Genomic DNA, 14,576 nt, shown 5'->3' with positions numbered 1-14,576 from the left:
ATTTTTCATTAGAGCTAGAAAATTATAAATTGTTAACTCTTTGAATTTTGAGTATCCTCTATTTCTATTTTTATGTACTCTAGTTGGACATAGGTAGACTTTTTTTCATCCCATCTTTAATTTCTCTTAAATTTTTCCTTCATCTTGTCTATCTTTTTCTAGTAGATATTGTGAGTATTTTGTTCAGTTAATAATATGGGTTATTACTTACAACCTCTGAGTCTTCAGTTGTATCTAATTTGTTGTTCAACCTATCATTGAGTTCTTAATTTCATTTAATATTTTCTACTTTTAGAAGTTCAATTTGATTTTATTTTTGTATATTTACGTAGAATTAGATTGTTTATTGCTTATGTTTTCATTCCCCCATTTCTTTAAACGTCTTATTTTCTATAACTGGTAGTTTTAATATCTGAAGTCTCAGGTCTTTAATCCAGCTGTTGTTTCTGCTGACTCTTGCTTATGGTAGCATGTTCTCTCATGTAATATGTATTTTGGAGTTGTGAGATTATATTTAGAACTTCATATGAAGGAAGACTGCACTTAAGAATTTTCAGAGGAAACTGTATCTCCTCACCTCAAGAGATCAGACCAGGGCAGAGAAGTTACCCTGTCATTTTCTTTTACTGACAGGTGATTTTTGTTTTTTTCTAGTTCAACCTTTTCACAAAAATCTTAGCTTTATACAGAGGGCTTAAATCCTGTTCTGTCTTAAATGAGCCAGAAGTTGTGTTTCTCATTCCCTGCTAGGCTTTGAGTTCTTGACTCTTCAGGGCAGCCATGATTCATGATACTAGTATAGCACTCTGGTTTCTTGCTTCTTTTCTTTCTTCATTTATGACTTCTGGCAATTCCTTTTACTTATTTTAAGAGTTTAGCTATGCTTTTAAATGAATTTTTTTTTTTAGGTTTCTGCTTTTTAAAAATTTCTATTGACATATAGCTGATGTGTTTAAAAAAATTTATTGACAGTGTTGTGTTAATTTCTGCTGTACAGCAAATTGACTCAGTTATACACACACACGTATGTTCTTTTTAATAATAATAGTTTGCATTTACTAATCCCAAACTCCCAATCCTTCCCTCCTACCCTACCCCCATTGGCAACCGCAAGTCTGTTCTGTGTCTGTGAGTGTGTTTCTGGTTTTGTAGATAAGTTTATTTGTGTCGTATCTTAGATTCCACTTATAAGTAATATCATATGGTGTTTGTCTTTCTTTTTCTCACTTCACTTAGTATGATAATCTCTAAGTCCATCTGTGTTGCTGCAAATGGCATTTCATTCTTTCTAATGACTGAGTAATATTCCATTTATATCTGTACCACATCTTCCTTATCCATTCCTCTGTCGATGGACATTTAGGTTGCTTCCATGTCTTGGCTGTTGTGAACAGTGCTGCAATGAACGTTGGGATGCATGTATCCTTTCAGATCATGTTTTTCTCTAGATATGTGCCCAGGAGTGGGATTGCAGGGTCATATGGTAGCTCTATTTCTAGTTTTTTAAGGAACCTCTGTATAGTTCTCTGAAGTGACTGCACCAATTTACATTCCTGCCAACAGTGTAAGAGGGCTCCCTTCTCTCCACACTGTCTCCAGCATTGCATTTATTATTTGTAGGTTTTTGAAGGATGGCCATTCTGACCAATGTGAGGTGGTACCTCATTATAGTTTTGATTTGCTTTTCTCTAACAGCAATAATGAGCATTTTTTATGTGCCTGTTGGCCATCTCTACATGAATATTTTTTGATCTCTCCCCCATACCCTTCATTTTCCTATTCACTTCCCAGCCACAGCATTTATTGCAATGATACTGTATAATGCTGCTACTGCTGCTAAGTTGCTTCAGTCGTGTCCGACTCTGTGCGGCCCCATAGATGGCAGCCCACCAGGCTCCCCCATCCCTGGGATTCTCCAGGCAAGAATACTGGAGTGGGGTGCCATTTCCTTCTCCAATGCATGAAAGTGAAAAGTGAAAGTGAAGTCGCTCAGTCATGTCCGACTCTTTGTGACCCCATAGACTGCAGCCTACCAGGCTCCTCCATCCATGGGATTTTCCAGGCAAGAGTACTGGAGTGGGGTGCCATTGCCTTCTCCGATATCGTAGAATAAGTGTTGACAAAATTTTATTTCCTGTGGTGTATTAGAAGTATCTTGAATAGTCTTGAGTAATGGGCTTAAGAATTTTGTCTTGATTTGATAGAAAGACTTTGGGAGGAAGTATTTTGTTTCAGTCCCAACTGGTAAACTGCAATTCAGTTCTGTCACTCACCACCCAGAGTTAGTGCAGACTCCAAGAGTCCAACAAGACTGTCCTTACTTTAGATATCAGCTGGCTGTACTTTGGGTGGCTGGTAACAAACTGATCCCAAGTCAATTCATTACAAATTGGCTGCAAATTTAGGTGTTCCCATGATCTCATCGAGTTCAGTTATATGCTAAAACAACTGACAGAACTCAGAAAAGTGGTAAACTTCTGATTAGAGTTTTGTTATAAAGGATACAAATCATGAAGAAAGTATTTTTTCATTTGGTGTACTGATGAACTGCAGTCCAATTCTGTACTGCAGTTAACCATTCAGAGTTAGTGTAGGTCCCACAAGTTAAAGGGCACAGTCTCCAAGTAGAAGACAACAGACTAAGGTAGCATGAGAAATGGTGTGATTATAGACTGTATTTTATAGAAATTTCTTGGTAGGGAAAAGATAGTAGATAGCAAGCCCAAGATGGTTTTCTGAGGAGGTTTGGTTGAAAAATTTAACAAGGAAAAATCTTTTCAACCAGGTTGAAAATTTTAGCCAGATTGTTGAAAAATTTAAGGACCAGGAAAAAAAAGAGTTTGAATTCTATTGATAGGGAGTATGATTTGTGGATGAATTTCAGATTCATGAGAATTAGGATCATGATTTTTTTTTGAAGATGGGTTTGGATGTGGACAACTGTTTGGCTAATCTTTAGGTAGGGGGTGGTGAGAGCCTGAATTAGATTGGTGGAGTCAGCAATGGAGAACTAGTGTGTCTGAGCAGGTGGCGGGAGAACAAACAAAACTTAGTCCCTTATTTATTTATTTACTTACTTACTTTTGACCATTTGTGAAAGGGTAAAGGTAATAGGAGAGAGAGTGAGATAAAAAACAGATGAAATAATTGATAAAGCAAGAGAGGCTATCAATAGCAGAGACAGAAGGACTTAACCTTGAAAATTTAGAGAAACTTTTTCCCGGGACTAGGGCAAAGGAGAATCAAGCATTTTTGAGGTGGAAAGGAAATGAGTTTCAGTTCAGTTCAGTTACTCAGTCGTGTCCAACACTTTGTGACCCTACGGACTGTAGCACTCCAGGCCTCCCTGTCCATCACCAACACCTGGAGTTTACTCAAACTCATGTCCGTTGAGTCGATGATGCCATCTAACCATCTCATCCTCATCCTCATCCCTTCTCCTCCCACCTTCAATCTTTCCCAGCATCACAGTCTTTTCCAACAAGTCAGTTCTTCACATCAGGTGGCCAAAGTGTTGGAGTGTCAAGTTCAGCATCAGTCCTTCCAATGAATATTCAGGACTGATTTCCTTTAGGATGGACTGGTTGGATCTCCTTACTGTCCAAGGGACTCTCAAGAGCCTTCTCCAACACCACAGCTCAAAAGCATCAATTCTTCGACACTCAGCTTTCTTTATAATCCAACTCTCACATCCATACGTGACTACTGGGAAAACCATAGCTTTGGCTAGATGGACCTTTGTTGGCAAAGTAATGTCTCTGTTTTTTAATATGCTGTCTAGGTTGGTTATAGCTTTTCTTCCAAGGAGCAAGTGTCTTTTAATTTCATGGCTGCAGTTACCATCTGCAGTGATTTTGGAGCCCCCCAAAATAAAATCTCTCACTGTTTCCACTGTTTCCCCATCTATTTCCCATGAAGTGATGGGACCAGATGCCATGATCTTAGTTTTCTAAACATTGAGCTTTAAGCCAACTTTTTCACTCTCCTCTTTCACTTTCATCAAGAGGGTTTTTTAGTTCCGCTTCACTTTGCCATAAGGGAGGTCTCATCTGCATGTCTGAGGTTATTGATATTTCTCCTGGCAATTTTGATTCCAGCTTGTGTTTCTTCCAGCCCAGCGTTTCTCATGATGTACTCTGCATATAAGTTAAATAAGCAGGGTGACAATATACAGCCTTGACGTACTCCTTTTCCTATTTGGAACCAGTCTGTTGTTCCATGTCCAGTTCTAACTGTTGCTTCCTGACCTGCATACAGGTTTCTCAAGAGGCAGGTCAGGTGGTCTGGTATTCCCAGCTCTTTCAGAATTTTCCACAGTTTATTGTGATCCACACAGTCAAAGGCTTTGGCATAGTCAATAAAGCAGAAGTAGATGTTTTTCTGGAACTCTCTTGCTTTTTCGATGATCCAGAGGGTGTTGGCAATTTGATCTCTGGTTCCTGTGCCTTTTCTAAAACCAGCTTGAACATCTGGAAGTTCACGGTTCACGTATTGCTGAAGCCTGGCTTGGAGAATTTTGAGCATTACTTAGAAAAGCATTTTCCATGAGTAAGATGTATTACTACTGTGTAGCCAGTTGTCTCAGGCAAGATATATTGTTGCAATACCAGTACAGGGCTTAAAAGAAACACATGCTACATGAGTAAGGCAAAAGAATGTATAAAAGAATGTTTGCTGCTTCCTCCTTTAATGCCTTGGACTGCCTGCTTAAGCTTTAACTATCTCATATGTTCATCAGGAATATCTGTAGTTTTCTTTTGTTTGTGATATTTTTGGTTTTGGTATCTAGGTAATGCTGGGCTCATAGAATGAGTTTAGAAGGATTCCTTCCTCTGTGATCTTTTGGAGTAGGTTGAGAAGGACAGGTGTCTGAAGCCATTTGATCCTGGACTTTATAGTTTGCTGGAATTTTTTTAAATTACTGATTCAAATTTTGTAATAATTGGTCTGTTCATATCTTCTGTTTCCTCCTGGTTCAGTCTTAGGGAATTGTACATTTCCAGGAGTTTGTCCCTTTCTTCTAGGTTGTCCATTTTGAGGCATATAATTGTTCATTGTAGTTGCTTACGTTTCTTTGCCTTGTTGTTGGTGTCACTTGTAACTTCTTTTTCGTTTCTGATTTTACAGATTTGGGCCCTCTTCCTTTTTTTTTCTTGTGGAGTCTGGATTAAGATTTATCAAATTTGTTTATCCTTTCAAAGAACTAGTTTTTAGTTTGATTGATTCTTTGACTTTTTTTTTTAAGTGTCTTTTGTTTATTTCTGCTCTGATCTTTATGATTATGTTCCTTCTACTAACTTTTGGTTTTGTTTGTTCTTTCCCTAATTTGTTTAGCTTTAAGGTTAGGTTGTTTATTTGATATTTTTTCTTGTTTTTTGATAGGCTTGTATCACTATAGACTTCCCTGTTAGAACTGTTTTTGCTGCATCCCAAAGGTTTTAGATCATTGTGTTTTTGTTTTCATTTGCCTTTAGGTATTTTCTTATCTCCTCTTTGATTTCTTCAGTGATCTATTGGTTTTTCAGTAGCATATTTTTTAGCCTCCACATGTTTGTGTTTCTGCAATTTTTTTCTTGTAGTTGGTTTCTAGTCTCATTGTTGGGGGTCGGAAAAGAATGCCTGATATGATTTCAGGTTTTTTAAATTTACTGAGGTTTCTTTTGTGGCCTTGCATATTGTCTGTCCTGGAGAATGTTCCTTGTGCACATGTATGTGTATTCTGTTTCTTTTGGATGAAATGCTCTCTATATATCCAGTAATTTCATATAAAGTGCCATTTAAGGTCAGTGTTTCCCTTATTTATTTTCTGTCTGTATGATCTGTCCATTGATGTAAATAGAGTGCTAAAGTACCCTACTGCTATTGTGTACTGTCCATTTCTCCTTTTATGTTTGTAAATATTTGCTTTATGTATTTAGGTATTCCTTTGTTGGCGGCATATACATACACAATTGATATATCCCCTTGGATTGTTTCCTTGATTGTTATGTATTTTCCTTCTTTATCTCTTGTTTCAGTCCTTGTTTTAAAGTCTATTTTGTCTGATACAGGTATTGCTACCCCAGCTTTGTTTTGATTTCCATTTGCATGGGTTACCTTTCTCCATCTCCTCACTTTCACGCTGCATATGTTTAGGTATGAAATGAATCTCTTACACACAGCATATATACAGGTATTGTTTTTTTATCCATTCAGCTTCTTTGTCTTTTGATTGGAGCATTTAATCCATTTACTTTTAAAGTAATTATTGATATCTATATACTTTCTGCTATTTTTGTTCACTGTTTTAGGGTTGTTTTGTAGTTTTTTTTGTTCCTTTTATTCTTTTGTGATTTGATGACTGTCGTTAATGTTCCGTTTGACTTCTTTTCTTTGTGTGTGTGTGTGTGTCTTAGATCTTTGGTTTATGAGTAGCATAAGTTTTCCTGTAGCAGACTCTATATATGTGATTATTTTAATTTGCTGATTTCTTAATTTCAAGCACATTTTAACAACCCTTCATTTTTACTTTCCTTCCCTTGTGATTATTGTTTTTGACACCATATTTTTCATGTCTGATTTGTGAATCCCTTAAATGTTTATTGTGGACATAGATGATAGTTACTTTTGTCTTTAAACTTTCCTTCTTCCTTTGTCCGCAATTGATTTACTACCTTCATTGTATATATTTGCCCTTATTGATGAGCTTTTTCCTTTTGTAATTTTCATTTCAAATGTATTTTTTCCCCCTAGTTGTGCTATATTCTTTTTTGATCACAGAAATCCCTTTAACAATTCTTGTAAAGCTTGTTTGGTGGTGCTGAACTCTTCCCTTTTGCCTGTCTTTGAAATATTTGATCTCTCCTCAAATCTGAATGGAAGTTTCCTCCAGTTGAATATTCTTTGTTGTATGTTTTTCCCTTTCTTACTTTATATATATGATGCCACTCCCTTCTGGCCTGCAGAATTTCAGCTGAAAAGTTAACTGATATCCTTATGGGAGTTCCCTTGTGTGTTTTTTGTTTCTTTCACTTGCTGCTTTTATTTTATTGTTTTTTAAAAATTAATTTATTAAAAATATTTTTAACCTTCTATACAACATTTTAAAGATTACCTTCCATTTACAGTTATTACAAAATATTTGCTATATTCCATGTGTTGTACAGGGCTTCCCTAGTGGCTCATATGGTAAAGCATGTGCCCACAATGCGGGAGACCTGGGTTCAATCCCTGGGTCTGGAAGATCCCCTGGAGAAGGAAATGGCAACCCATTTCAGTATTCTTGCCTGGAAAATCCCATGGACGGAGGAGCCTGGTAGGCTACAGTCCCTGGGGTCGCAAAGAGTCGGACACGACTGAGCGACTTCACTTTTCTTTCTGTGTTGTACAATACATTCTTAAAGCTGTATTATACTTAGAAGTTTGTGCCTCCCACTCCTCCACAGCTGTATTGACTCTCTCCTTTATTGCTGTTAATATTCTCTTTTCCGTTTTTCCATTTGAATTGTAGTGTGTCTTGGCGTGGTCCTTTTGTGATTTAGCCTGTTTAGAATTCTCTGTGCTTCCTGGACTTGGATGTTTGTTTCTTTTCCCAATGTCTGCAAATATGTTCCCTGCTTCTTTCTGTCTGTCTCTTCTCTTTCTGGGACTTGATGTTGTCTCAGTGGTGTCTTAAACTGTCCTAATTTCTTTTTTTTTTGTTTGTTTCTGTTCAGCTTTAGTGATTGCCACTGCTCTGTCTTCCAGCTCACTAATCTGTTTTCTGTATCATTTAGTCTTCTGTTCCTTCTAGTGTATTTTTCCTTTCAGGTGTGGTATTCATCTGTGTTTAGTTCTTTATATTTTCTCTTTCTTAGAAACTTCTAGTTTCTCACTTGGTTCATTCATTCTTCTCCCTGGTTCTTTGTTTATTTTTACAACTGTTACCTTGTGCTCTTTCTCAGGTAGATTGCCTGTCTCCACTTCACTTGGTTGTTCTTCTGGTATTTTATCTTGTTCCTTCATTTGTAACATGTTCCTCTGTTGCCTCATTTTGCATAATTGGTGTTTTTGTTTCTATGTATCTGGTAGATTGATTATATTTTCTGACCTTGAAGAAATGACCTTTTGTAGGAGACATCCTGGGAATCCCAGCAGTGCACTCTTCTTTATATGCTCTAGGGATACCTTCTATGTGGGCTGTGGTGGGCTGACTACTCTTGGCAGTCTGGTAAGCACAGTTTGTTTGCCAGGTTCTGTTGTCCAGAGATTGCCCTCTGCTGGTTGGTGGGGCTGTATCGTGAGGTGACCAGTTGTAGGACCCTTGTGGGCCCTGGGGTTAGTGCTGGTTCACTGGTGGGCGGAGTTGGGATCTAGAAGATCATATGGCTGGTGCCTGCCTCTTAGCATGTCCTGGTACTCTGGCTGCAGTTCCCGGGCATCTTGGGTCTTATGCCTGCACACTGGTGCATGAGACCAGTTCTGGGGCCCTCTGCTGGGCAGAGCCATGTCCAAGGGCAACTGTGGGCTTGGGGTCAGCCCATCTGCTGGTTAGTGGGGCTGTGTCCCTACCCAGTTAGTTGCTTGGCCTGATAGTACTGATTCCTACAGACTGGAGGGGGTGAGAGGGTTTGGTTAAACCTTCCTTGTAATGTTCAATCAATTACAAATTTAATTATTATATTTACTTGATCAAGGAACAGTATTCATTGACAACCATTATGAACAAATTCATTTACTAATCTCAAAATGTGCATGTAGGATCAGTTGGAAGGATGGACAGAATGTTTCATTAAAGTTTGAGCCAAGGCCAGAATATATGATGTTAAGTCTTTAAATCAGTCAGAAAGAATTTAAAGATCCATTTTGTTCCCAGCCTTATACCTAATGGGAGACGGTTATAGAGGAAGCACAATAAATTGTATTTGCCCTCAATATGATGGAGGTAGGATGGCCAGAAATAAATGTATGCTTCTTAGATATTTCAAGTAGCTGGAAAAGTTTTGTGAAATATACCTTGAACAGAATTTTGAATAAATTAAAGTAGAAAAGCAGTCAAGGAAATGCAAGTGGCATATATGAGAGCAGATAAAACCCTGAAAAATGTATGGTGGAGGGTATTTTTGGTAGATGATAAGAATATTTTAGTAGCTAAGATTTTATTAAAGAATTTATTTGAGTCAGATCTTGGAAGCCAATAGGATGATGACTTCTGTGAGCAAGTTTACAATAAATAGAAACAGCCAAACCAAGAAATAAGGAGGTGTATAACAGAGTTAGATTTTGGGATTATGGTGCCTCTGAAAGCATGTAAGCAGTCCTTTTTAATAGTAGACTATTTTAGCAATTAATTTTCACAGATGATTTTGTGTTTTCTCAGGAAATCAAGTCCTAACCATCAAAAATAATTTCTGGCCTAGTAATTACTATAACATGAAGTATGCACACTGAAACCTCAGAGTGAGGCCACATTTTGATGTTTATGCTTTTTGTTGACATAGGACACTGAAAATACGTGTGAGGAAAGAAATGGTTTAATGAATTTTTCCTGGATGTGTTTACCTGAAAATGTTCTGTCTATGTTGTATCTACGTGAGTACATGATAATCTTGAATGGAGTAAGGATAAAGGGGAAACCACAGCCTGCTGTTTCTTTTGGCTCTTGTGGTAAGATGGCCAGCCTTTTGACCATTATTTTATATGAAGCAATTAAGTATTCAATGCTGCCAATCCAAAGATTTACTTTCTGGTTTTTCTGGTTATTCTTACCTAAAATATACTGATCACTCCTATCTTAGTGATTTTGCCAGCTAAAAAAACATTATTAATTTAAAAGTACAGTTATACTGCTTTCATTTTTATCTTCATCAGTTCAGTTCAGTCGCTGATGTATCTGACTCTGTGCAACCCTATGGACTGTAGCACACCAGGCTTCCCTGTCCATCGCCACATCCCAGAGCTTGCTTAAACTACTGTCCATCGAGTCAGTGATACCATTCAACCATCTCGTCCTCTGTCATCCCCTTCTCCTCCTGCCTTCAATCTTTTCCAGCATCAGGGTCATTTCTAATGAGTCAATTCTTCACATCAGATGGCTAAAGTATTGGAGATTCAGCTTCAGCATCAATCCTTCCAGTGAAGATTCAGGACTGATTTCCTTTACGATTATAATTGGTTTGATCTCCTTGCAGTCCAAGAGACTCTCAAGAGTCTTTTTCAAACCACAGTTCAAAAGCATGAGTTCTTTGGCAGTCAGCTTTTTTTATGGTCTAACTCTCACATCTGTACATGACTACTGGGAAAACCATAGCTTTGACTAGATGGACCTTTGTTGGCAAAGTAATGTCTCTGCTTTTTAATATGCTTTCTAGATTGGTCATAGCTTTTCTCCAAGGAGCAAGTGTCTTTTAATTTCATGGCTGCAGTCACCATCTGCAGTGATTTTGGAGCCCAGGAAAATTAAGTCTATCACTGTTTCCACTGTTTTCCCATCTGTTTGCCATGAAGTGATGGAACTGGATGCCATTATCTTTCTCTTTGAATGTTGAGTTTTAAGCCAACTTATTCACTGTCCTCTTTCACTTTCATCAAGAGGCTCTTTAGTTCCTCTTCGCTTTCTGCCATAAGGGTGGTGTCATCTGCATATCTGAGATTATTGATATTTCTCCCAGCAATCTTGATTCCAGCTTGTGCTTCACCCAGCCTGGAATTTCGCATGATGTACTCTGCATATAAGTTAAGTAAGCAGGGTGACAATATACAAACTTGACGTACTCCTGTCCCAATTTGGAACCCGTCTATTGTTCCATGTCCAGTTCTAACTGTTGCTTCTTGACCTGCATACAGATTTCTCAGGAAGCAGGTAAGGTGGTCTGGTATTCCCATCTCTTTCAGAATTTTCCACAGTTTGTTGTGATCTGCACAGTCAAAGGCTTTGGTGTAGTCAGTGAAGCAATAGTAGATGTTCTTCTGGAATTATCTTGCTTTTTGTAGGATCCAGCAGATGTTGGTAATTTGATCTCTGGTTCCTCTGCCTTTTCTAAATCCAGCTTGAACATCTAGAAGTTCTCAGTTTACATACTCTTGGAGCCTCACTTGGGGAGTTTTGAGCATTACTTTGCTAGCATGTGAGATGAGTACAATTTTGCTTTTCTTTGGGACTAGAATGAAAACTGACCTTTTCCAGTCCTGAGGCCACTGCTGAGTTTTCCAAATTTGTTGGCATATTGAATTCAGCATTTTCACAGCACCATCTTTCAGGATTTGAAATAGCTCAACTGGAATTGCATCACCTGCACTAGCTTTGTTCGTAGTAATGCTTCCTAAGGCCCACTTGATTTTTCACTCCAGGATGTCTGGCTCTAGTTGAGTGATCACATCATTGTGGTTATCTGGGTCATGAAGATCTTTTTTGTATATTTCTTCTGCGTATTCTTGCTACCTCCTCTTCTTCCGGTTCTTTTAGGTCCATACGATTTCTGTCCTTAATTGTGCCAGTCTTCGCATGAAATATTACCTTGGTATCTCTGATTTTTTGAAGAGATCTGGTATCTTTCCATTCTGTTGTTTTCCTCTATTTCTTTGCATTGATCGCTTGGAAGGCTTTCTTATCTCTCCTTGCTGTTCCTTGGAACTCTGCATTCAGATGGCTTTAGCTTTCCTTTTCTCCTTTGCCTTTCACTTCTCTTCTTTTCTCAGCTATTTGTAAGGCCTCCTCAACCATTTTGCCTTTTTGCGTTTCGTCTTCTTAGGGATGGTTTTGATCACCACCTCCTGTACAGTATTATGAACCTCCATCCATATTTCTTCAGGCACTCTTATCAGATGTAATCCCTTGAATCTATTTGTCACTTCTACTGTACAATCATAAGGGATATGATTTATGTCATACCTGAATGGTCTAGTGGTTTTCCTACTTTCTTCAATTTAGTTTGAATTATGCAATACGGAGTTCATGATATGAGTCACAATCAGCTCCTGGTCTTATTTTTGCTGACTGTATAGAGCTTCTCCATCTTCGGCTGCAAAGAATATAATCGATTTGAGTTTGGTATTGACCATCTGGTAATGTCCATCTGTAGAGTCTTCTCTTGTGTTGTTGGAAGAGGGTGTTTGCTATGACCTCCTCATAGTTTCAGATAAATAGAAATATGTGCAACCCCATGGACTATATAGTCCATGGACTTCTCCAGGCCAGAATACTGTAGTGGGTAGCTGTTCCCTTCTCCAGGGGATCTTCCCAGCCCAGGGATCAAACCCAGGTCTCCCGCATAACAGGCAGATTCTTCACCATCTGAGCTACCAGGGAAGCCTCTGTAATAGCAACTTACCTCAAAATATCTGTGAAATTCGTTTGAATGGATTCCTAGCTCAAATCCTTGGCTGTAGCTAAGTTCCATCGTCAAAAAGCCTTTTTGAGGATCAGATTTACATCTTATCTAAAAATATTTAATAACATCATACTTAGTGATTAACACATGGTCTTTATCAGCATAAAATGGAAGTAGCAGCCTAATTGGTTGATATAATGATGACTGCATCATTATTCTAGTATGTATGTGTTCATTTTTGTGCACAGTATTGTTGTAAGTATGTCTCTGATTCTTGAAAAGTATTTCAGTATCATTTAAGAAGACATTAGTAGTTGTATTTATAATATCAGGTAGACACATCAAGACTAATTCTGAATTATATACCAATTATTCTGTAAACTTAGCTATTAAATGTATGGAGTATAAAATATTTTTAGAAAGACCGTTAAAATATGTATTTCCATCCTTATGTAATGAGATTTATGGACTTTTCCCACTGTACATAATATAGATACCTTCAGAGATAATAGTAAAGTAATGAATTATTTTAAACACTCAATAATTTTAACTTACTTTTTAATATACCTGATATTGTAATTCCTATTTTTAAAATGAAGCTGTGCTGTTTGTGTTAGTTATGAAAAATTCCTTTCTAGTAGAAAGGGGAAAAAGCCTCACATCTTAGAAATATTCAGAGTGGTACTGTATGTGATCTAATTGAAAAACTTTCTGGTAGAAGTACAGTTAAGTAGACTGATAATATTCTGTTTCTTACATTTGCATATGGTGAGTTGAAAGCAGATACTGAAAAATAGGAGTAACAAAAGTTTTATTTTCACTGGAAACTCCAAGGATTGGTGAAAGTTGTTTTAACTTTCACCATGAAACAGTATAGCCTAGTTTCAACTATGTTGGTTAAAGCCTTGTGAAGCACCTTAGAGAGGTTTGCGATTGCATTAAAGAAAAACCAGATTTCTGCCATCACCTTGGCACTCTTGCCAGTGTGAAAGCACTGCAGGTCTTTGCTACTCCCAGCTTGTCACCCCAGCCCAGAGGCCAGCTGACATCTACTACATGTAGCAGACTATCATGCTAGATAATTGGAGAACGTTCCTTTTGGTTACAATATAAAACCCACTCAGACTACCTTTAGCAAGTAAAGGGGAAGTATTGAAAGTTTATGAGGATTTCTCATGAAAGAGGGCAAAAACCAGGTTTTAGAGCCTGAAACTGGAAGGCCACAGGTAATTTCTGAACTTCTTCCTTAATTTTCCTTCTTTCTCCTTATGCCTTTCTTCCCCACCAGCTGTCCACTTTTCCTGTATTCCTTGGCAGTGCAGCCTCCTAAACCTGATTCATAATCTATTTGTCTTTATCACCAAAATCTCTTAAATTCTATTTTATAAATATGTATTTTTCAATTGGAATATAATATAAATATAGCTGTCAGAGGCCTCTCTCAGAGTGGGGCTGGGGAAGGTACAGCTAAGCAGAAACTGCTGAAGCTGCCTGTGTACTGGATACACAGATACAGTTAATCCTGACCACCTTTATTGTTTCCTACCCTTTCACTGGCATTTTCTGGCTCAGTGACCTCTTAATAGCTCCACTCCCATCATCTTCACTAAAAAGCGACTTTGGCATTTTAAGTCTCCCAAAATTAGTAGCAAGGACTTCTTGTCTTGAGTTGACAATTCAGAATACCTTGATACTCTAACAAAAACGAAAGTTTTTCTAAACTGCATTACATACAAAATATTTAAATTAATATCACAGAAAGCAGAGGAAAAGAAAAAGTAGCACAGTAGCACATGTATACTGAAGCATAACTTAATTTTTCAGTGTGAGACATGGGGAAATTTCATAGTAGGAAAAATTAATTTCCCTAAAAATCAACTTCACAATATAGAATTTTAATGTTGAAAGAAATGAAATGATAGAGTGAATCATCTAGCAGAAAAGATTCACTGAATCACCTGGCAAAGAAGCTAGAGAACTAGCCTTCCCTGTAGAATTCATTGAAAATGTCCCATTTCAGCCATAAAATGCTCTTTAAACCAATAGTACAAGTAGTTTACAGAACAGTAGTGCTTTTTCTCAGCACAGAGAAGGTGGTTGATCTGACTTGTTTATTTTTCCTAAGTTTATCTTAGGGACATCTCTGAAGCTGTATGGAGAAATCACCCAAGTTTCAGATTGCACTAGGGGAATGACTTCTAGAGCATTAGACATGAAGGACACACATAGGAATAACATCTCACTTCCTTAAGGTCACTTCCATGACCTTGGAAGGCTGATCATCTTTCT

At 37.7% G+C, this 14,576-nt stretch overlaps 1 protein-coding gene across 16 annotated transcripts in view; it reads left to right on the top strand.

The window, feature by feature from the left end:
• The window catches only part of PPHLN1 (periphilin 1), a 164,152-nt gene that overhangs the window by 133,500 nt on the left and 16,076 nt on the right, over positions 1 to 14,576 (top strand). For 5 of the 16 annotated variants that reach the window (XM_081593690.1, XM_081593685.1, XM_081593680.1 and 2 more), the window contains one exon: positions 9,459 to 9,624. The exons of the other annotated variants lie outside the window; for them this stretch is intronic. In XM_081593690.1, the coding sequence (XP_081449816.1) occupies positions 9,459 to 9,624 (166 nt within the window). The remainder of the gene's footprint in view (positions 1 to 9,458; positions 9,625 to 14,576) is intronic. 16 annotated transcript variants of the gene reach the window in all.

Source organism: Giraffa tippelskirchi, chromosome 4, assembly GCF_054371585.1.
Source record: "Giraffa tippelskirchi isolate mGirTip1 chromosome 4, T2T-mGirTip1v1.2.pri, whole genome shotgun sequence".
Classification (NCBI taxonomy): Eukaryota; Metazoa; Chordata; class Mammalia; order Artiodactyla; family Giraffidae; genus Giraffa; species Giraffa tippelskirchi.
This window is presented reverse-complemented; position numbering and strand designations above follow the sequence as displayed.